Raw genomic sequence first — 20209 nt, 5'->3', positions numbered from 1 at the left:
TCTGAAATCAAAAGGAACTCTTTTCTTCCACCTGCTGGACATGAGTGAGTACTGAAGTTGGGTCTCAGCCATGGAGGAGATAATGGAGAAACCTATGCTTATAAAAACAATATATGCTGTGTTTTCATATAGAGTGCCACCACATTCAAAACACTTTTTTTGACCAATAGTAAATACATATTTAGTTTACAGTCATAAAAAGTAAGGTAGTGTGCAACTAAGTGTACCAAAAAAACAGTGACATTTTAGGATGTTGGTAAAAATTACAATATCACAGCCATGGCAATACATCAATGTATTTTATATCAATGCTATCCCTAACACATTACAGAGAAATATGTTTCCATTACAAAACAAATATGAATATATTGTGCAACTTACATAGACGCTTAAAGGAATAGTCCATCTTTTGTGAGCTGGGGTTGTATGACCAGTAACCAGTTTGGCAAACAGATGCTCTGAAAATGTGGCACAAGGAAAAACTGATTAGCGCCATTTAACATAAGACTCACCTCATACAATATACACCTGCTTCAGTCTATGGTTCTTTAACCTGTGGCACAGATTGCTGTAGGAATAATACACAACTCCTTATATGGACAGCCTGGTTGTGTGTGTTTATAGGTCACATATTCAGGTATGATTCATTTTATATCACATTTTTAGTAGTGTAGTTGTGCAGAAGTCACAAAATAGACTGTTTTTTTTCTCTCTATTTGTTTATCAAATCGAGCCAATTGAACTTTGAACTGTGACGTATTTCCACAAATTTCACAAATTCGATCCAATTTTGAACATTTTGAGTACTTTTTGCTCAAGTGTGTTTATATACGTAGTTGGAGAAAAAAAAAAGGATATAAGACACTCTTTACTGCACATTCTTATAACCTCTGTATATACTGTACATTTTAACATAGTAATGGGGAAAAAAAGCAGCTGAAATGCTCTGTGTTCTAAGGGTTAAGAATATGTCTGATGATGTATCCCATAGAGGAAATCAGTATTTATAGCTCACAGAGACAAGGGAGCTGCTCAGCTACTGCTGCTTTGTTCGTAAAAGTTTGTCACTTGGGAATATCAGAAGGAAGGATTTTAAACGTTTAAAAGTCTCTAGATAAGGTATTTGAACTTACTGGTGGAGGCAGCAGTAGATCAACCACTCCTTACGCACTGTTTTCTTTGGACTTTGGAGTATGGTACAAACTTCATTTTTCATTCACAATGGGCTGGGCTAATGGCAAGCAAATATATCATAGACTTAAGTCAGTGTTAAGTGGCTGAATGTGTTTTTCCTTATCTATATCTGTGTATAAATAGTTTTGAAAAAAATTATTTTTTTCAAAATTTGGTTTCAGAAGACACATTTAGTGAGATTAATTATTAATTATTATGTCTAGTCTTTTCAATAAGTTAGCTGTAGAAAACTCAGCCATAGACCTTCTATTAAATTGAACTAAAATGCATGGCAGTCAGCCTACATCGCATTTCCCAGTTAGCAAACTAGTCCAAGGGAACTCCAAAACCCACTTTCTTAGGGGGAGTTGGTGGTGGCCATGTGGTGTAGAGGGACAGGCTGTTCCTTTGTAAATGAAGGAAAATAAGGCTATTTTTCACCTCTGCCTGGAAGTTCCCTCGTGTCAGTTGTTTCTGAACACTCACGTAGTTAACTGCGAACATCCGGAACCACGTTACTGTGCGTTACCACGAGATCTTCGAATCATGTGGACTTCACCCAGCCAATCAGCAGAGATCCCGCTACGTCATAGAAAACGTCATCGTGACGTTCAACAACTTCCTTGTTGTTAATAAAGGGATGCAAAAAGGTCTTCCGCGGCGTCTACGGTGATTTCTCAAAAACTAATGATGGTAAGATGATGAAACTCACACATTATGTGGTTGAGTAGTTGCGCTAAATAATGACAAAGGTGTCCTTTGTGTAGGACTTCATGAAATCAGTGAAATTACGGCATGAAAAACGGTGGCATCTATTTGTAGACAGCCCGATGCGTCTAGTAAGCCCTACTTATGACTACTTTTCTTACAAATAACGCATTATATTATAAATTATTATGTTGTTATTATGTTAAGTTTTCCAGACGCTTGTATAACATTATACAGTGATTCAGTGAGAAAGTTATAGAATTTCTAAACTATTTATTGAAATTTTAAAGCTATAAATAGTATATAGGACAGTATTAACTTAAATAGCATGTTTAATGGCATTTCAATATAGAGCAAAGTATTGTTATTGCTGTTATTATTATCATTATTATTATTATTATTATTATTATACAATAAACTCTCTTTTGCAGTTGTTTGTTCAGATGTTTTATGGAGAGAGGAGGGGGACAGTTGTTGTGCCAGCCCACCCGGCCATCAGTGATGATGAGGAGGTGGAAGATAATGGCGATGTGGCAGACCCTGACTATCTCCCGCCCGTCCACGACCTGAGGGGTATTCCAGAAAGCGGGTTATGTGAGAACTCTGAGTTTTTTTAACCCTGAGATGAGGGAAACTCTGAGTTATCCGTTCCAGAAAGAGAGGTAACTTAAACTCTGGGTCTGTTACTGCGGTAACTTACTCTGTGAACATAACCTGCTCGCTGGCAGGTTTACTATAAGAAACCCAGAGTTTCTACCTGTCTCCTCCCACACGAAGAAAGCAGTTAGACATGGATTGCCCATTCATTAGAAATCCAATCGACATCGAAGCCGTATTTATTAGAAATGCATTACGCCGTGCGAGAATCTTCCGACCCAGATTAGACGTTTTGATTAAAAATAAAAGACAAATTCACATGTGATTTGGTTCTTCTTTATTCTCTAAAAGTACAAAAGCAACAGTCAGGATTTGTAATATAGTTCCAACTATTAACATATTTCACATATTCACCTGTTTCACCATGACAATGCACCCACCTCAACTGGCGTTCAAGTAATAGAATTTCCAAGTCTGTTTTTCTGATTTGCCGGTCCAGGTACACCATTTCTTTCTTGGTTTTTTGAATGGTTTTCATTAGGTGCACCCTGTACAACTCTTTTACCGGCAACTCGGAAACATATGGACGACATTTAATTCCTGCAGTTCTACATACAGATTTAACATGGTATTGACCCAAAATCTCACTGTGTCAAGCTGTGCTCTAGAAGTTGATGGAGCCTCCTCATGGTGATGCCCAGCCATGTTCTGTTGAAGGACAAGAATGTGCTAGTTTGTCCATTATCTATGCTCATCACTTCAGTGTACATGTCAAACTCCAAATTACACTCAAGAATGTAAATGAATATGAATGGGTAGAGCAGTGCCACTAGCTAGACATAATATTAAGACACACTTCAGTAGGCCCCTCCGGATCTCTCCCTGTGGCAGCAGACAGCGTCTCCTCCTCCTCTATATAATTCAGATTGTATATTTATATATATATACACATATATATATATATATATATATATATATATATATATATATATATATATATAAAAGTTTTATTTAAAAAAAAGACATAAGTGTATACTTGCATCTGATGTATGCACTTGTGTCCTGGGGGGTGACAGGCTCAGATGAGCCTCCCCCAGGGATGCCTTCAGCCACAGGGCGACCCCTGTATTGGCTGAGAGCCAGCTCCTCAGCCTCTGACAGAGGTGGTGGAGGTGGCCCTCCACCCGTTTTTCGGGCCTCTGCCTTCTTTCTGTTGGCTGAGCAGAACTCAATGTTTGCAATCTGAATTAATATTTACGTTACGTTTAATAGCCTAAGTCAATTAAAAATAAAAAAATAAATCAAAGTGAGGTGCAATCATAGTCTAGCAAAATATGCCTTACCTTGTTGAATGATGTTTTTATGTTTCATTTTGAGCTGCTTCCAAGTCCTCTTTTCTCCTGTTGGATTGCACCTAAATGAAAAACTCAGATTTCATTCCTACTTATATTCATAACTATAGACTATGTTATGATCTTACGGTTAAATGTTACGTCAATGGAATAGTACGTTCAAACTTACGCGTTGACTCGGGCAGCAATTTTCTCCCATGCGGTCTCTCTCTCCTTCGCTGCTGCAGCTGTGTTGCATTTGCGGCGAAATATGTGCTCATATTCTCCGTAGCCCAGCAAAAGGATCTCCAACTCCTTCGCACTGAAATGTGTTGATCTTTTTTTTTCTCGGTTGTCATGGTGACTCGTGGTATCGGGGCTCCATTGATGATGGCTTTTTTCAGTGGTTGTGCACGCGCGTACCTCGAGGTTAACATACTCAGAGTTGATTGAACTAACTCAGATCAGCTGTTCTGGAACCGGATACTCAGAGTTTCCCGACTCAGAGTAAGTCAACTCAGAGTTCAGGGATAGACTCAGAGTGTGTTGAACCTGCTTTCTGGAATACCCCTCTGGACAATCCAGGTCCAAGTGACCTCTTGCCATCTGCATGTAAACGGGGACAGCCAGTGACAACAGAATTAGACGACCTCCACTCAAGTCCATCAAGAAGATGGAGAAAAATGAAGTCCCCCGTGCTATGTGTGACTACATAACCAGTGACGTTGGGATCCTGGCCCTCAGGTGGAAGGACAACAAAATTGTCACTGCTGTCAACAGACATGGGGGTGGAGCCTATGTCCTCTGTCTCAGGTATTGTGGATTGTTTCTGTTGTTGTTGTCACTGATGTCTCCGTATGTACCTGTTCTTGTTATTACTTAGCTTTTCTACTTTATTTTTAATCTATTTCTATTCCATTCAATGTTGTAATTTTGAACTACTATAGAGATGACCTGAATGTCCCCTGTGGGGATCAATAAAGAACTATCTAATTTTGTCTTAGGTACTGCAGCAGACACCAAGACGAAGGAGCCTGTGAGCTGTCCAGCTGTCTTCAAAAGTAACAATGCCAACATGGGTGGCATTGACAAGAGCGACATGTTGGTTCACCTCTAACACACCTCATGAGGTCAAGGTCAAAGAGGTGGTATTTGTGTTTTTCTTGAACATTCTTATACATATACAGTATCCTATTTTTGGATAGTTATGGGTAGAGGCAGTGTTTGTGCCTATTTCAGAAGAATGTTCTAAAATGTTTTAAATAACGTTTATTTATGTTTTTCTTGTGTATTCTTATATGCATACACTTGTTTGGTTTTTTTTTTTATTACAGACGGGCAAGGAACTGTATATGATCTCTTCTTGGACCTTGATTTTTTGAGTTTGCATGTTCTCCCCATGTGTGCGTGGGTTTTCTCCGGGTTCTCCGGCTTCCTCCCACAGTCCAAAAACATGCAATATGGGGATTAGGTAAATTGGACACTCTAAATTGACCATGAGTGTGAGAGTGAATGGGTGTTCTCTATGTGTGTGGCCCTGCGATGGACTGGCTGTACCCTGCCTATCGCCCTATGTCAGCTGAGATTGGCACAGCACCCCCCGCGACCCTCTGGTGGAGGAGAAAGCGGTAGATGATGGATGGATGGAACTAAAGAAAAACAATCTTGTTATATCCTCTGTAAACGGTTAATGTCTGGCAGTCTAGGAGGTCTGTTTCCTCAATAAATGTGCTGTACTCCTTCAGAGTGTGGCCTGTTGACTTCCAGAAAGGTTTTATATGACCTGCTTCAGCATCGACCTTTGTCTTGAAGGTAAAGTGTACAGTACAATTAGACCAGGGTAACACATCTGTAGTTGATGCAATCCTTCAGGACATTAACAGCTGTAATAATTATCAGGAGAAGGGCAGGTTATCTCTCCCTCTCTCTGCCAGCCTAAGATAAATTTAGAAATGCGTTGCACAACATGTAAGCGAGATAGCAGTCATGCACACGCCCACATCTCATGTGAACCAGGCCCTATACATGTTGTTGTGGTTCTCTTTGTGCACTCGTGACTCACTCATGACCACCCATATGTTCCTGTTTTGAATCCACCTACAAAGTAGTAAAATGTATTGACCTGTTTCACTATTGCAGTTGAAGCCCAGTGTCAACCCACTGTGACTTCATGACACTTTTGCGAACTGCTCTTTTGAGGCCTTGAGTTTTGCACTTTGACCAGTGTTGTTTTTGAAGCTGGAAGAAACCATTTTAAATGACAAGGTGAAGCGGGGGGGGGTATTTGGAAACAGCGACAGATTTACCTGCATTTCTACTCAATGTGGCCCTCAGGTCGCAAGTTTGTCAACTCTAACCCAATGCTTCATTTTTCATAACTGGGGAGTACGCAATAAACTCTGCTTCAGCATTTTTCAGTGCACAGGACACAACATGTCTGAGTGTGCAGGCCGTCGCCCTCAGCTTTTCTATGCAGGGGCTGGTGAAAGTTGTTGGACCTCAACCCGGTGAACCAGTGAACCAAGATAATGTGCTGAAAGTGCCTGAGGGCTTCAGAGGGCTGCAGAGCGGGGTGTTCCTTTCAGTGTTGTTTGGAAGGAAGTCATTTAATTCAGAGTGCATAACAACAATGTCACTTGATGGAGATTGGAGAAGTTATTTCAAGGGGTTCAGCCAGTGATAGTTTTGTGTGAAGTGCGTGTGTGTAATTGTATTTGTTAACTCTTTAGGGCTTTTCCTTGCATAAAAACTGACCCCGTCAGGAACAGTATTCCTAATGAGGCAGAACTTCATTTCGGAAGAACTGGTTAAGTTTAGGGCTAGGATTTGAAACGTGGGTAGGTTAGGGTTTAGTTAAAGTTAGGGATAAAGCTTTGTTTGGGCTGTCCAAACTAATGGAGGTCAATGTGCTGTCCCCAATGTGGGTTAGAATTAGGTTTAGGTTAAGGGTGAGTGTTAGTTTTAATGTCAGGAGACCCATTTATGCAATTAGGAGCTGTTTTACACATATACATGTTGCATATTGAATCAATAACATTTTTAATGGGTAGGCTGACTGCACTCTTTACATGGGCTAAGAAAAAAATGTGGTGATTTTGTTTTCATATTTATGTATTTAGGAACATTGCAAGACAAGCGTTCAGCAATACCACAGTTATAGGTTTTTTTTTTTCCAGTTTTACAATACAATATTGTGTATGCCCTATGGTTCAACATTAAATGTGGATGTTGACTATGTGGCAAAAGGGGGAGATAACAAACTTTGACATGTATTTTTTATTTGCAGTTAAAAAAAAACAACTGATGTGGGGAAACGACAACAGCGACACGAGGACTGTCGAACAAACAAACGTGAAACGTAATTTACACAATTCTGTCTTTGCAAAGTCAGGACAAACTGTCTATGATAGAGACAGATGCGTGACACACAAACAGGACAAAACCCTGTGCTGGATACAGGTGATATAAATAATTAGTCAGATAACTGAAAGATTATTTATTGCCCATAGATGTATGTGTGTAAGTTACTGGTGGTTGCTGGTCTTTGAAATAGGAGAAGCTCAATTCAGGCCACATGGAAAAGTGATCATTATGTAAAACCTGCTATAATGCTATAAATGGTATTTACAGTGTATATGTACAAATCTGCAATAAACAGCTGATTCTGAATGACACCTAATCATAAATGTAAAAAAGCATTATAACTTATAACATAAAGCTGTAGTTTGTTTTTTTGTGTGTGAAATGAAACACTATAACACGATTTGTGCTGCATCCGTCATCTGAAAACCAGACCTGACTGAGGGAGCAATTGTGTGTGATTTTTTTTCCCCCCATAAAACTCTTGAACAACAGAATGATAATAGTTTTGTATTAAACACAATCATTCCTTTGTGAAGCTTTCGTGGGCTGTTCTTTGTCATTTCAGTCGTGCTCCCTGTACAACCTGTTTGCAGCCGTCTCGCATTACGAGCACAGTGTTGTTGCCTCCGTCTGTCGCAGCAGAAATGTCACTAGGCAACATGAGATCTAAACACAGCTATAGCTGAAGGACTACGCAATGAGTGAACTCACGTGACCATGCTTAGAAATGGATTGGAAATATGTTCTAAGAGGTCCAAAGCATGAGCTTACTACACCAATGATGGTGAGTGGCTTTACGATGATGGTAAACTGTGGAGTGGGAAAGTGGTTTATGAAGGCCACCGTAGTTCCCAGATGAGCAGGGATGTCCTCTGTTTGTCTGTACTCTGCATGTCACTTATTCTGACTAACACAATTGGGCCGAGAAGACAAGAGTTCTGGAGTTTAAATAAAAGTCAACTCCAGCATAGAGAGGCTGAAAGGAATGAGGTGTGGAGTCTCTGGAGGAGAGTCATGTGTCAGAGACACTATGGAATGACAGAATATCTTGCTATTTGATCCAGGTCCACTCCCTCTCTGGAGGAGGATACAGGAGCTGGGAATCCAGTGCTAGTTTTATTATGACCAAAGTTATAACTTTTTGTAAAAAATCTAGCGCCCAAGATTTGTCATTAATTCCAAATTTACAGTAACTGCGCTCAGTCAGACTCTCTCTACTCAGGATGCTCATTGAGAGCTTCTCTCTGTGCGAGAAGGTCAGCCTCTTTCCTCTTGAGCTCGGCGAGCTCCTGCTCCACCTTCTCCTGACGCTCATTTACTCGCTTCACTTCCGCTGCCTGCCAGGATCTGATCAGCTGATGCACCTCCGTTCTTCTTTTTTGCAAGAAATTGATCCGCTCATTGAAGACCCTCTCGGTCTCCTCCACTTCCTTATCGGCAGAGGAAGTGAAGACCTCCACCTTCCTTGCAAGTGCCTTCACGTCCTCCTGTTTGGCATGGAGTTTCTGCCGCAGCTTTCGTCGGCTCGAGTTGATCTTTCGCTGGTTCACAGTCCTTTCCTTCTTATTCTCTCCCACTGTATTGTGGCCTTTATGCTGATGCACGGAGCAGAGGTAACAGATGCGCTGCCGATCGGTACGGCAGAACATCTCCATCACCTCACCGTGATGGGAGCAGATGTTGTCCTGGCGTTCCTTGAAGGGGTCCACCAGCGTGTGTTTCTTTAATGCAGATGACTCCTTATGTGGCTGCAGGTGTTTCTCACAGTACGAAAACACGCACACCAAACAGAACTTGACAGCTTTCAGTCTCGTCCCAGTGCAGAAATCACACGCCACGTCTTCAGGTCCAGCATAGCAGTGGTCAGCAGGAGCAGCTTGGAGACTGATCTTCTTCAGCTCCTCCACTAAACCAGCCAGTACGGCGTGTTTTTCCAGGACAGGCCTCGGTGTGAAGGTTTGCTCACAGTCGGGGCAGCTGTAGACTTTCTTCTTGTCCTCTTTGTCCCAGTGGATTTTAAGACAATTCAAACAGTAGCTGTGTCCACAGGAAATAGTCACTGGATCCTTCAGCAGATCCTTGCAGATAGAACAGCAGAAGAGTTCCCGATCCAGCTGAGCTGCTATCTGTGCCATTTTCAGCTCTCAGTCACAGCGACAGTGTTGCTCAGAGGCGGAAACTAGTCTGAGCTCTGTCAACAACAGTTTTTTTTTAGCAGTGGGTGGGGCCTATCAGCTCCTGCAAATCACCACACGTTTGCACAAGCTGCAGATCTGAGGGAGGAGGGGACCAGGACATTTGAGCTGCCTCCATGTAAAGGGGGAGGATTATCAGGAGCCTGACAAACAAAAGGTGTTTAACTCTTTGTATGATGTAAAGTGCAGATAATGGCAAACAAAGCTTTGCTTACTACACACATTTGAAGAAAATGATACTTTGTCTGGTATAGCTGAAGTTTTTGAGCATTTGCGAGGTCAGAATCCACTCTGGAAAAAGAGTCTAAAACACAGCTTTTGGCTAAAGCTTGAATCCATAATGTTGTCTCTGAAACACTGTTTGATTACGTAAATCTTCCTCACACCCTGACAGACTTCTGCAAAGTTTCAAACAAAGGTGTGTGTGTGTGTGGGGGGGGGATGAAACAGGGATGCTCACTCTTCCTAAAACCTGTTCAACCTGTCACCATCCAACCTACTGTTAAAGCTGTGTGGTTGCTATTGTTCTCAAGAACCATGCGTAAAAGTAGCATAACAAGCAAAAAAAAAAAGACAATAAAGACACATACTGATCATTGCACATAATCATATATTGCCTGTTGTGCTGGTTTCAAATTCCCGAGTTTCGGACTCTAATTGCCCAGTTTTTAAGTCTCTTCATCCTGTACCACCTGATGAAAAGGCACTGTCCACGATGTGTGTGATCTCAGATGATATTAGGGGCCCTGCTGAGACACCAGGAACTGGTGAGGTGATCCAGGGAAGGTATGGGGCAACCATTGCTTTTCTGGGCTGGTTTGATCACCCATGGTACACCAGTGCACCAGCACACTCTCAATGGTGAGAGTGGTAAAAAAAAAAGAAGCTATGTGCAGCCTTGAATTTTCACCCTTGTGATTCACTAAAAAACTTTGCAACAAAACCAATGAGCGTTGAGATTCTCCAACTAATTTCATTTCCATGATGCGACGTCCAGCAGCCAGCCGGATTCAGTAAGGTCACCGATGATGTAGAATGGGGCAGGATCTACTCTGTACCTCCTGAAGTCCACAATCATCCCCTTGGTTTTGCCGTTGTTAAGCATGATTTTAGTTGCAGAGCCCCCCACTGTGCCATCTTCTCGACCTTGGCTCTGTATGCCGACTCGTCAAGGGCCTTTGCGTCCTCGCTCGCTGCCTTCATCATTAAGATTGCCCAGCCGGTGATTACTGCTCTGATTCATTCTAGTGTATTCATTTTCATTAAATAAAAAACATTATATTTTATTGTCAGTTCCGGTAGTTAAATGGTTCTTAGTGACAGAGCTGTGTTGAGGCTATAGTCTCTTACAGTGGCAGTGAGCCCATGCACATTTCCCACAAGTCCCATTGTTGGAGGAAATTTAGTTTCACTTGTCGTTAAGAGTCGCTCTTCTTAAGGGTGTTTTAATTAAAAAAAATTAAAGTTTCCTCAAAAGGAGATATTACAGTCTGTGCAGTCTGACTCACTGCTCCTTCTTATGTTTGACGGGTTAGACATCCTAACTAGATAATGATGAGCAATCAATTTTACCCAAATGGAACAGATAAAATGATTTCAGAAACTTGTTTTATATTGCATATTTATTCTCAGGAGAAGCAGGTTAGGGGACACATAGAGAGGAAATGTTCTCATGAGTGGAAAGAGCCAGACAGATTTTCTTATATCAAACTAGATGAAGACATCTCTGGCTGTGGGAAGCCATACATTTTCAGCAAGAATGTTGACAAGAAATGTACATTCATTTGCAAAAGTGATATATAGAACGTCCTTACAGGTGATAGTGATAGTGCAGGTAATGAAGAGCAGGGAAGAATTTAAGTACAAATCCTACTTGTACAAAGTTTGACAAAATGCAGGACAATGAAACTCCACTGTGTAAGAACCTTATATAAAGTCATTTCACTCTGCAAACGCTTCTGCTGGTCACTTGTGACACTAACCTAATGGCCATCAAACAGCACATGGCTCTTGATTCAAGGTCTACGCCTGCTGGATTTTCCTAGGTAGCCACTTGAACATGGTCCTGCACAGCTTTTTGCTCTTCACTTTTGACTTTGTTAAGTTCTTGGTGATGACATTTCGGAGCAGGCTAAAGTTAAAAGGTTGGGATAGGTGAGTGGAGGAAGCGTTGTTTCTTCTGGCTGAAAAATTCAGAACCTCCGAGAAGCGTCTCTCCTGCTGCCTGAAGTCGTACTCCACGCTGGACAGACAGACAGAGAAGCAGGCCAGAATTAATAAATCCCCAGAAAACACACACCTCTCTGTTTTGCACATTCATGTGAAGGTGTAGTGTGTCCAGATTTTTGTCAAGGTAGAGGGGCGGGGTGATGTTGTTGTTTTCAGGGCCACAATTCAAACAAAAAGCGTTACGATTTTTCAAAGATTAACCAAATCCAAGGAAAACAATGTAACCCCCATAAAACCAACATTGATTGGCAAGTTGTGTAGCGATGCTAACCACAACAAAACTGGTTTGTAGTCTCTAGTACACACCATAATTTTTTTTTCTGACAGCATGTTGGATCTCCAGCAAATATAGCATCTGATTATGTGATTACATATCAGAATCTTGAAGGGTTGTCCCTAAGAGAAATGGGATTGAGTCTTTTTTTTCACAAAATGAAGCAAGTTCAGCTGTAGCAGAAGCATTTATGGTGTTCCAGTAGGGCTTTTTTTTAATGCTACAAATCACTGAGAACTATTTAGCTATGTTGTGTTTTACCAGTGAGTGGGAAGCTTTGTGCTTGTCAGATTTGCATTTGGTTGACTGGTTTGGGTAGAAAGACATTCCCCAGCACGATATCCTTTTATTCTGAAGGTACTTTTTTTTATATATACTATATCCTTATTCCGTGCCACATCTTTCCCCTCAGTTTAAATTCCACATTAGATAGAAACATACTTCAACGTTCAATGTTTAATGTTCAATTAATGTTTTTTTCTCTCCCTGATTAGCCATCCAGAAGCAATAATATTGCTTTTTTCAAGTCTCACTCTGAAATTGTCATCTCACTGATTTGCATTTAGCTTTGTATTACTAGAATATGGGTAGTGATCAGTGAAGTATTCCTTTGATTATTTCTCAGTTTTATCAACATCAAGTAGCATAAAATTCAAATATGCTGGAACCAAAATGTTGCTTTTGGGCAAGATTTGAATTCTAGAGCTGTACCAGTAAAGCACTGCACACAGACAACACTGTAAATTAAACAGTTATCTCACCTGTATATTATACAAGCGGTCTTCTGGCAGCTTGAGCAGGTTTTGACGTCCTGTCCAGTTTTGAAGCATCGCCGACTAAAATGAACGGAAGTAAATTGTCAATACCTTTCAAAACTCATTCAGTCAGTTTAACACGTGTTTCACAAGTGGATCCTACTAAAAACCCTGAACCTAAAGCGGCAGTTACAATCGTTCAGGAGAGTTACAATGCATCTAAGAATCAAGTTTTTTTTCTTTCTTTTTTTTCGCAAATCTACTTGCATCACATCAGACATCTATTCTGAAACATGACTTCAGAGGCCAGTCACAACATATTTGCACATTATAGTTGATGAGGATAACTGACAAAGGCACATTGCTGGAAGGCCATTTAATTCAAATTGTTTGTCCCAAAAGAGCTCCACGGCCAAGTACATCCCTGTCACACTGAAGAGCATGTCGTCCAGACCTGATACAGCAACGATAGAGATTCACATCATCACACTACTTTTTGAACCCCAATTTAGCAATGTTTGCTGTTGTTGTTGTTGTTTTATATCCTAGTGTAGGTCATGATCTAAACTAATAATATGTTTGTACACCCCTCACCTCTCTTGCACCAAAGCCCACAAAGAAAATCAGTGTTATGGGGACACAGCAGCTGCTGGTCTACTGCTACCTTATCTGGAATGTTTGAGTCAAGGTAAAGGTAAATCCAAATTTAGATATTCAAACACTTAACTCACAAAATAACACATTTGAACTTACTGTGGCTCTATGACTCCTGTGTGGTGTGACGTAAAGTGACTTTATGAACGGACTTTGGTACAGGGAGTGAGTGAACACGAAAGTGACACAAACATCAGTCTGAAAATATTATAGACTTAATCAGATGTAAGTTTTATTGTTACCCTTTTGTCAGTGTGAAAAGCGAGGGTCTCGTTTTCCCAGAACGTACCGTTTAGCCGTGAGTTTGCCCGCATAGCGTCACACGTACCCTGATAGCCACACTACATTCCCCAGCATGCAACACATAGCCGCGGCGGCGTTTCCAAGCCGAGTTTAGTATCACGTTTGTTCGGGTAAGCTACCTGCTACAAACAACTATAACACACGTCTGTTCAAGCAACTTCATTTATTTAATTAACAGCACAGCGAACAGTGAGGTACCCACTGGTTCAGTTACATAGTCCATTTAGTTAGTTCTCTAGTTTACCAAACACAACACACGAGTCGACTGCCGGTCTCCCAGGTCCGTCCGCAAATTGGTCCGTGTGGAAACGCGAGCCACATTGGAGCCCGATCTTTATTCTGTCCCTGGACAGTGTAATTGTGGTTCGCTAATGGCGGGGGTGTTGTGAGTTGACGTAAATACTTCTTTGTATCATTATTATTGCTGATGTGATGTATTTAAAATACCATGTTTGAAGGGGGAAATATGTATGGATATTTATAGGTATTATGATGTGATATTATGATGTTAAATATATTTGCTATGGTTATTATAATGATTGTGCTTGGAGATGTATTACCTATCCTAGTGAGTTCTCCCAATCAGTAGCTGATGGTAGGCTTATTTAAAGCTAATGGGGATACTGGGTAGGGAGGTTCAGGGGTTAGTCATATGGTGGCATGTCAGCTTGCTGTGAGGTTGCCATAGCTACCCAAGTGAGTTATGTTTTGCCTATGAATGGCCGGTTTGATTTCCGTTATTTAAAAGTATTTTCTTTATTCTGCTTTTGTTATTATTTTTAGCACGTGCGCACCTGTAAATAAACTGGCACCATATTCTCAATTGAATCCTCTGACTTGCGTTGGGGGTGCAATACCCCTTTTTCACAGTCACGTAGTCCTAAAACATGGGTCTCATGCCCCTTCCAGATGCAAGAGCATGGACAGAACAGGCAATGCTGAGTGTAAGTACCTTATGCAACCACACTTCAAAAAAAAAACCTATTGGTTGTTTTTGCCGTTAACTGTAAAACATGAAGCATGAAAGCGAGAGGGAGACGCAGCAAAGAGCTGAAGACTTGAACTTGGCCACTGTTACAAAATCATCGTTAAACACGGTCAACAACGAATGAACTTTAGAGTATCAAACCATTATGCATGCACCAAACCATACAGTACATTGTAAAAAAAAAAAAAAAAAGGTAGTGCCCATTTTGTACATATGTTTTTAATTTTACTTTAAGACTGACCAACATTTGTCACTTTGTGCTAAATGTGGGTGCAAAGTAAAGCCACCAACCACAATGTCTAACTATTCCTCACAATGTACAGCATAGGATACAACACACACACACACACACTCTTCTCTTACCCACTTGTGGGAGTGTGGCACGTCTCGAGGTCATGGATGATGTTAAGCAGAGTGGTGATACGGTCCTTGTTGGCTGACAGACTGGCCTCCACTGTCTCCAGCTCCTGCTGCAGGATGGCTGGTTTCCAGCACTGTGAGGGTGAAAGTGGCAACAGCGTGGCTGCATCCGTCGGGTGGGAGCGAGTCAGACTGAAGTCCACTGGGCAAAGCTGGGTCGGAGCAGGACTTAGTGTTGACTCCATCTCAGAGGACCGGAGGCAGGGAGGGGGGACTGGTTGCAATGTTGATGGGGGCGTAATTGAATTACATTCCGGGCCTCCGTGGTTTTGAAATGGCACAGGTGCAGTCATGGAAAGCTTTGAATGTGAGTCTGAATGTCGGTGGACTCGGATTTGCGCGACATGGTCAACTTGGCCTTTACTGTTTGCTGCGGATGAGCTCATGAAGTTTGTTTGTGCTGTTGAGATTGTTGAGTAACTGTAATGTGGTGGATTATCTGCACTAGATTCAGCTTCAATTTTTGTATGCGTGCTTGATGCCGCCAGGGCAAATAGTTCTGTTTTTGCATGTGTCTCTTGGGCTGTGTGTACTAGTGGGGGAGGATCACAGTGTCCCTCGTGTTCATTTTTTGTGCATCCTTGATAATGTTGCTCTGTGTTTACGTGGCTGCTCGACTCGATTAAGGAAATTATATTCTGAAGCTTAGCGACGTGTGATGGTTTCGAATTTTCATGCTGCTTTGACTCGTGCGCAACAAATTCATTGCTTACATTCTCGCTTAATTTGTGTTTATCAGTATGCAACTGAGTACTGATATTCATTATCAATTCGGGATTGTTTGTTCGGGCATCAGTGTCCCTGCTATGTTTTTTTGACACAGTTAGCAGCCTGGATAATGTGAGTGGGTTTGTTTTGGAGTCATTTTCCTGATTGGATAAGGTACAGACCACAGACTGATCGTTGTGACTGGGTTTATTTGTGCGCGGTGTTTCAATATGTCTCACTTCATTACTTTGGTTTTCTGTCCACACACAAGATGATAAGCTTACTGTAGACGGAACTTCCTTAAGACTGACGGATGACTTTTTCAAGCTGGTACTTGCAGATGTGGAACTGGTAGTCACACCGGAAGTCAAGCCAAGTCGAGACTGTTGGGATTTAGTGGTAGATTCATGAATTAAAGGCTCGGAATTTGTTTTAATCAAGTGGATTTGTGGAGTCGCTCGATTTGATGCAGCGTGTTTATTCAAAGAGCTCTCTGCAGCAACAATGCTGAGGTGGCGTAGGGTCGATTCTGACGCGCTGGTTATTTTCGAGTCGGGACATTTTTTTTTAGATATTTGAAGGCATGCGTTTGTTGCCGTGTCTACTTGTGCCGCGTTTGTCGGGTGCACCTTTTGGACACTATGCATTCTAGGTGGGGGCACTTCTGTGGACACGTGTGCAGAATTAAAGGACACAGTCTTTTTGTGTGTGTTGGTTTTGGTTGCATTGCGAGGTCGTGCGACGGCAGGTACAGTTCCTGTCCTGGGGGCCGTAGGAAAAGTGTGCGACTGTGGGTCATTGTGTTTGGTTGCGGCTGCTGTTTGTGGAGTCAGCGTGAGACTTGTTGGTCGGGGGATGCTATTGTCCTGCGTAGGTTCTGCAAAAGATTTGACATTGGTATCTTGTTTTGTTTCTATAGTTGCTTGCGTGATAGTGACCGTTTTCGCATGTGGGAGGTTTGCGAGTTGATTGGCTGTTTGATCACCTGCAGCACGAGTATGTGACAAAGAGATCAGAGTGTGTCCAGAGTGAACTGGGCACGCTGGGTGTGCTGTTTTTCTAAACCTCGCCTCCTCATTGTTCACATGTAATGTCTGTGTCCCGTTGTCTCTGTCTGTGACGCTGTCAGTGATTTGATCCTGACTTGGCTTGATGTCTCTGTTTCTCTCAATATGAGACGTGTGGAAATGTGTGCCAGTCGAGAGCGCTGCGAGGGCTGAATTTAATGAAGACGCGCTGACAGCGGGGCTGTTCTCCCCCAAAGTGGCAGCTCTTGTGGTTACAGACTGTCTCCCACCACAAAGGCTGCATAATTTCTGCACTGTGCCGAAAGGTCGGGCAACAGATGACAGCGGCGCCCTCCCACAATGCTCTGCGCGGTGACCTTGCTTTCTGATTGGGTCTCTTTCACGAGAGGTTCCGTTTCTAATTGGTGCTGCTTCATTTCCATCAACACTGATTCCACCGATCGCTTCTGAATCGACCACGCTACCGTTAGTGTAACGCACAGCTGGTTTCAGCTTAGGCCTGACATTCGTTATGTTCTCTGCAAAGTGTGGATTGGTCTTGATCGCCCTGGCAAAGCAATAAGTCCCATTTCTGTTCCTCTGAATGCAGGTCACATTGTGAGAGGTCTCGCCTCCAAGAGCTTTGAAAGTCACTTCCTTTTTGGTCTTGGATTCCCCACTTTTCTGTTTTAAAATAGCCGTTTTGTCGTTGTCCTCGAACTGTGTTTCCTTGTTGAATATTTGATTATTTATCTCTGATAGCACGGGTAGTGTGTCAGTTGACTGCTGTTGGGTTGGTTGTCTGCTAATCCCCGGTGACGTCTGAACACCGACACTGCAGTGAAGACCCCACGTGTGCAGCAGGACCCCTGCAGCTGTGTCTTCTCCGGTTGTCTTCAAACCACATACTCCAACCAGAGCAGGAACTCCTAAAACTGGCACCGGAGTCATCATGTCACCCACTCGTCTCCCCATCTCTTGTGTGACTGACTTAAAAGTGGGACTTCTCAAGAGAGAGGCGGCATTTCCACACCATTTCATCCCTCTAAAGGAAAAAAAAACACACAAAAGAATCACCAAGCTTACAATGAGACGCATTTGAGCTAATGTCTTGGAAAAAAATCCAAGTCAGAATAGTACACCGTCTAACAAATTCTGGCTCTCACTTTCACACTTTTAGTGTGATGGATTAAAAAATAGGAATGGCAACACATTTGCATTGATAATCAGAGGAGGGAACACATTTAAGTGTTTTATATTCTGTATTAGCATTTTACAGATCCCCTCTCAATGTCTGACACCACAGAGAATAATATATTTTGTGGAGTCAAATTCAAAACAACTGCTGCATTGAACTATCTCTCTCTTTCTCTAGCTCTCTTATGAATAATGTCCATCATACTGTGGCAAGCAGCTTCCAGCTCACCTTGGAAAGAGGCCCTCATGTATAAACTGCCACTACAGTGAAGACTTCATTAATGGTGTCCATAACTGCGGCACACTTTTACTGATGGGGGGGCAGTTAATGTATGCGAGTGAGTGTGTGTCCATACCACATATTAATGCCTTGTACAGCAGTACAATATCCCATTTGGAAACAACGTGAAGTCAACGTGCGACGATTGTGTTTGTTCGCCTTTCGTGCCTCCTCATGTTTTGAGCTTAGTCAAGTGACCTCTGTCTGTTGTCACTAATGCTAAGTGACAAGTGTCCTGTCATGTTAATTCACCGTCCCCACATGTGGCGAAGGAGACGTCAACATACTACTGCGGTGCCATTGAAACAAAATAGAACAACAATCACGCGACATGAAATAAAAATTCAGCAGAATTCATGCCTTGTGTGTGGTTGTTTGTATTCTGCAGAGTGCAGCCATACCTTCAGTGTTTGCTCGATCCTTGCTGCATGCTGTCTTGAGTCCAAATATCTGTAGTAGTTTGCTGCCCTCTGTTTTCGCGTTTTTTTTCCTAGAGGCTCGAAGTTCATCTGTCCTCACACTGTGAATCCTTTGTTGGTATCTGATCCAAACTGATCCAGAAGAGTTAATGAGTCTGTCGGCCTATTGTTCAGATTCTAACATGACCCGTCTCTTACTGATGAGGCATTAAGCCAAGTGTCCTCACTCTGTCATCACCCTTTCTCTTTCTCCTCTCGTTTTGGTCCTGCTGCACTCATGCTCTCTCCATAATCACAACACAGCAGTATGCTACACTACAGTATGCTGGCTGCCCTCCAACACACTGTCCTACTATTTCTTGCCTTCCTTCCTACCTCCTCTCTCTCTCTCTCTCATTTCATCATCTCCCTCAATTCATGCATGTCTACAGCAGGGTGGAGAAGGAGACTGAGAGAGAGAGAGAGGAAGTGACTTGCATCAGTGGAGTAGGGACTGTGTGTAAATTACCATAAAAGCAGGAAAGTCAATTGACAGCTGCAGTTAAAAAAAACCCCACTGTAAACAAAACAATAAAAGCGACAGAATAATTGTAATTTGACACATTTTATTGCATTTATTGTCTGACTGTATTTTAGGCTGTTTACTTTTTTTGTATATTTCTTTGCAGTATAAGGAAGAATAAGTGTGGTGGTCTTTCCAATCTGCCCTGTGATTGGTCAAATCCTGTGTCACGCTCTCATTTAGCCACACTTAAAAAACAAAAAACAAAAAAAAAAACATGAACTATCTCTTTAAGCTCTTATGAAGACAAAATACACCAGATAAAGGGTTAATTAAAGGCCACGAGGGATTTATTGCAAAATAATAGCAACCATGCACTACTTTATTCACTGCAGGAGCAGTAATGGCTCACATTGTTGACAGTGAATCCACCATCAATGTGCTCCATGTTGAAACGGATGAAAATAGCAAAAGCAAGACATCATCTTCAGTCACAACATTAGGTTTACAAAGCGAAACCACTGAAAATAACATATATTTATGTTCTTGCATGGGAGACATTTTTATAGAATAGTTAATTTCGACGAGAAAGGCTGTGCCGTTTGAAGTATGCATCGTTTTGTAAAGAGAAAAAAAATGGTTTCATGCATAGATAGATGCAGTGAATGATTCACAGCAGTGTGGGCTGCCGCGAGAGAGATCATAAAATGAAAGGAGAAAGGTTTTGTTTAACGTTCAGCTTTACAGTTAAGCTTTTAGTCAGAGTTGCCTTTCATCTTGTTACTGTGCATTGACTTTTCATGGGCAATTTGTAGAATGCTTTGTCCTCTAAAAACTATTTTCTGCCTGTTCATAACATAAATAAAGAAATAAATGATATGTATAGAAATATCTGAATGTATACTTAAATTTAAAATTAACTTCAATACTCTAAGAATGACCATACCAGTGGATTTCGTCCTTTTAAAAGCATGAATATGTTGTGCACATATACGTTTGTACAATTTTTAAATTGAAATAATAATTATTTACCGAGCACATAGCAAAGATGCATAGAATAATACACAGAATAGAATGTGTGGAATGTGGTAATAATTTAAAAATGT

General features: G+C 41.6%; 3 protein-coding genes and 2 long non-coding RNA genes across 9 annotated transcripts; 1 reads left to right on the top strand and 4 right to left on the bottom strand.

Moving 5' to 3' along the window:
- Positions 1 to 40: 40 nt before the first annotated feature.
- On the bottom strand, positions 41 to 1660 carry LOC131458850 (uncharacterized). Its single transcript, XR_009240135.1, has 3 exons — positions 1528 to 1660; positions 1134 to 1231; positions 41 to 458 (listed from the first exon to the last, which is right to left on the bottom strand). It is a non-coding gene; the product is annotated as an uncharacterized LOC131458850 (long non-coding RNA).
- A 2727-nt stretch (positions 1661 to 4387) lies between these two features.
- Positions 4388 to 5553, top strand: LOC131458844 (uncharacterized). Its single transcript, XR_009240134.1, has 2 exons — positions 4388 to 4622; positions 4814 to 5553. It is a non-coding gene; the product is annotated as an uncharacterized LOC131458844 (long non-coding RNA).
- Positions 5554 to 7067: 1514 nt separating this feature from the next.
- On the bottom strand, positions 7068 to 9377 carry LOC131458843 (E3 ubiquitin/ISG15 ligase TRIM25-like). Its single transcript, XM_058628137.1, has one exon. The coding sequence runs from the start codon at positions 9305 to 9307 to the stop codon at positions 8387 to 8389; it is 921 nt and encodes a 306-aa protein (XP_058484120.1). The 5' UTR covers positions 9308 to 9377; the 3' UTR covers positions 7068 to 8386.
- Positions 9378 to 10971: 1594 nt separating this feature from the next.
- On the bottom strand, positions 10972 to 16667 carry LOC131457979 (uncharacterized). Of its 5 annotated transcripts, none has more exons than XM_058626540.1 (3): positions 14934 to 16667; positions 12632 to 12706; positions 10972 to 11609 (listed from the first exon to the last, which is right to left on the bottom strand). In XM_058626540.1, exons 1-3 carry the CDS (start codon positions 16343 to 16345, stop codon positions 11390 to 11392), a joined length of 1707 nt encoding a protein of 568 aa, XP_058482523.1. In that variant the 5' UTR covers positions 16346 to 16667; the 3' UTR covers positions 10972 to 11389. The 5 variants fall into 5 exon arrangements, with proteins under 5 accessions (XP_058482523.1, XP_058482528.1, XP_058482525.1 ...); XM_058626545.1 differs by lacking the exon at positions 14934 to 16667 and adding an exon at positions 13827 to 14316; XM_058626542.1 differs by having other exon boundaries at positions 11477 to 11609; positions 14938 to 16667.
- On the bottom strand, positions 16612 to 19112 carry LOC131458666 (uncharacterized). Its single transcript, XM_058627865.1, has 3 exons — positions 18584 to 19112; positions 16784 to 17750; positions 16612 to 16683 (listed from the first exon to the last, which is right to left on the bottom strand). Exons 2-3 carry the CDS (start codon positions 17744 to 17746, stop codon positions 16612 to 16614), a joined length of 1035 nt encoding a protein of 344 aa, XP_058483848.1. The 5' UTR covers positions 17747 to 17750; positions 18584 to 19112.
- Positions 19113 to 20209: the final 1097 nt, after the last annotated feature.

Source organism: Solea solea, chromosome 4 (assembly GCF_958295425.1).
Source record: "Solea solea chromosome 4, fSolSol10.1, whole genome shotgun sequence".
In the NCBI taxonomy this organism is placed as follows: domain Eukaryota; kingdom Metazoa; phylum Chordata; class Actinopteri; order Pleuronectiformes; family Soleidae; genus Solea; species Solea solea.
This window is presented reverse-complemented; position numbering and strand designations above follow the sequence as displayed.

Excerpts from the sequence above, each read along its gene's own strand:
- LOC131457979 (XM_058626540.1), bottom strand. The coding sequence starts at position 16,345 with ATGCATAGTGTCCAAAAGGTGCACCCGACAAACGCGGCACAAGTAGAC. Across the intron at positions 12,707-14,933 it reads TGCCACACTCCCACAAGTGG|TCGGCGATGCTTCAAAACTG; the intron begins GTAAGAGAAGAG and ends CGTTCATTTTAG. Across the intron at positions 11,610-12,631 it reads ACCGCTTGTATAATATACAG|CGTGGAGTACGACTTCAGGC; the intron begins GTGAGATAACTG and ends CTGTCTGTCCAG.
- LOC131458843 (XM_058628137.1), bottom strand. The coding sequence starts at position 9,307 with ATGGCACAGATAGCAGCTCAGCTGGATCGGGAACTCTTCTGCTGTTCT.
- LOC131458666 (XM_058627865.1), bottom strand. The coding sequence starts at position 17,746 with ATGAAATGGTGTGGAAATGCCGCCTCTCTCTTGAGAAGTCCCACTTTT. Across the intron at positions 16,684-16,783 it reads ACGGGACACAGACATTACAT|GTGATCAAACAGCCAATCAA; the intron begins GTGAACAATGAG and ends CTCGTGCTGCAG.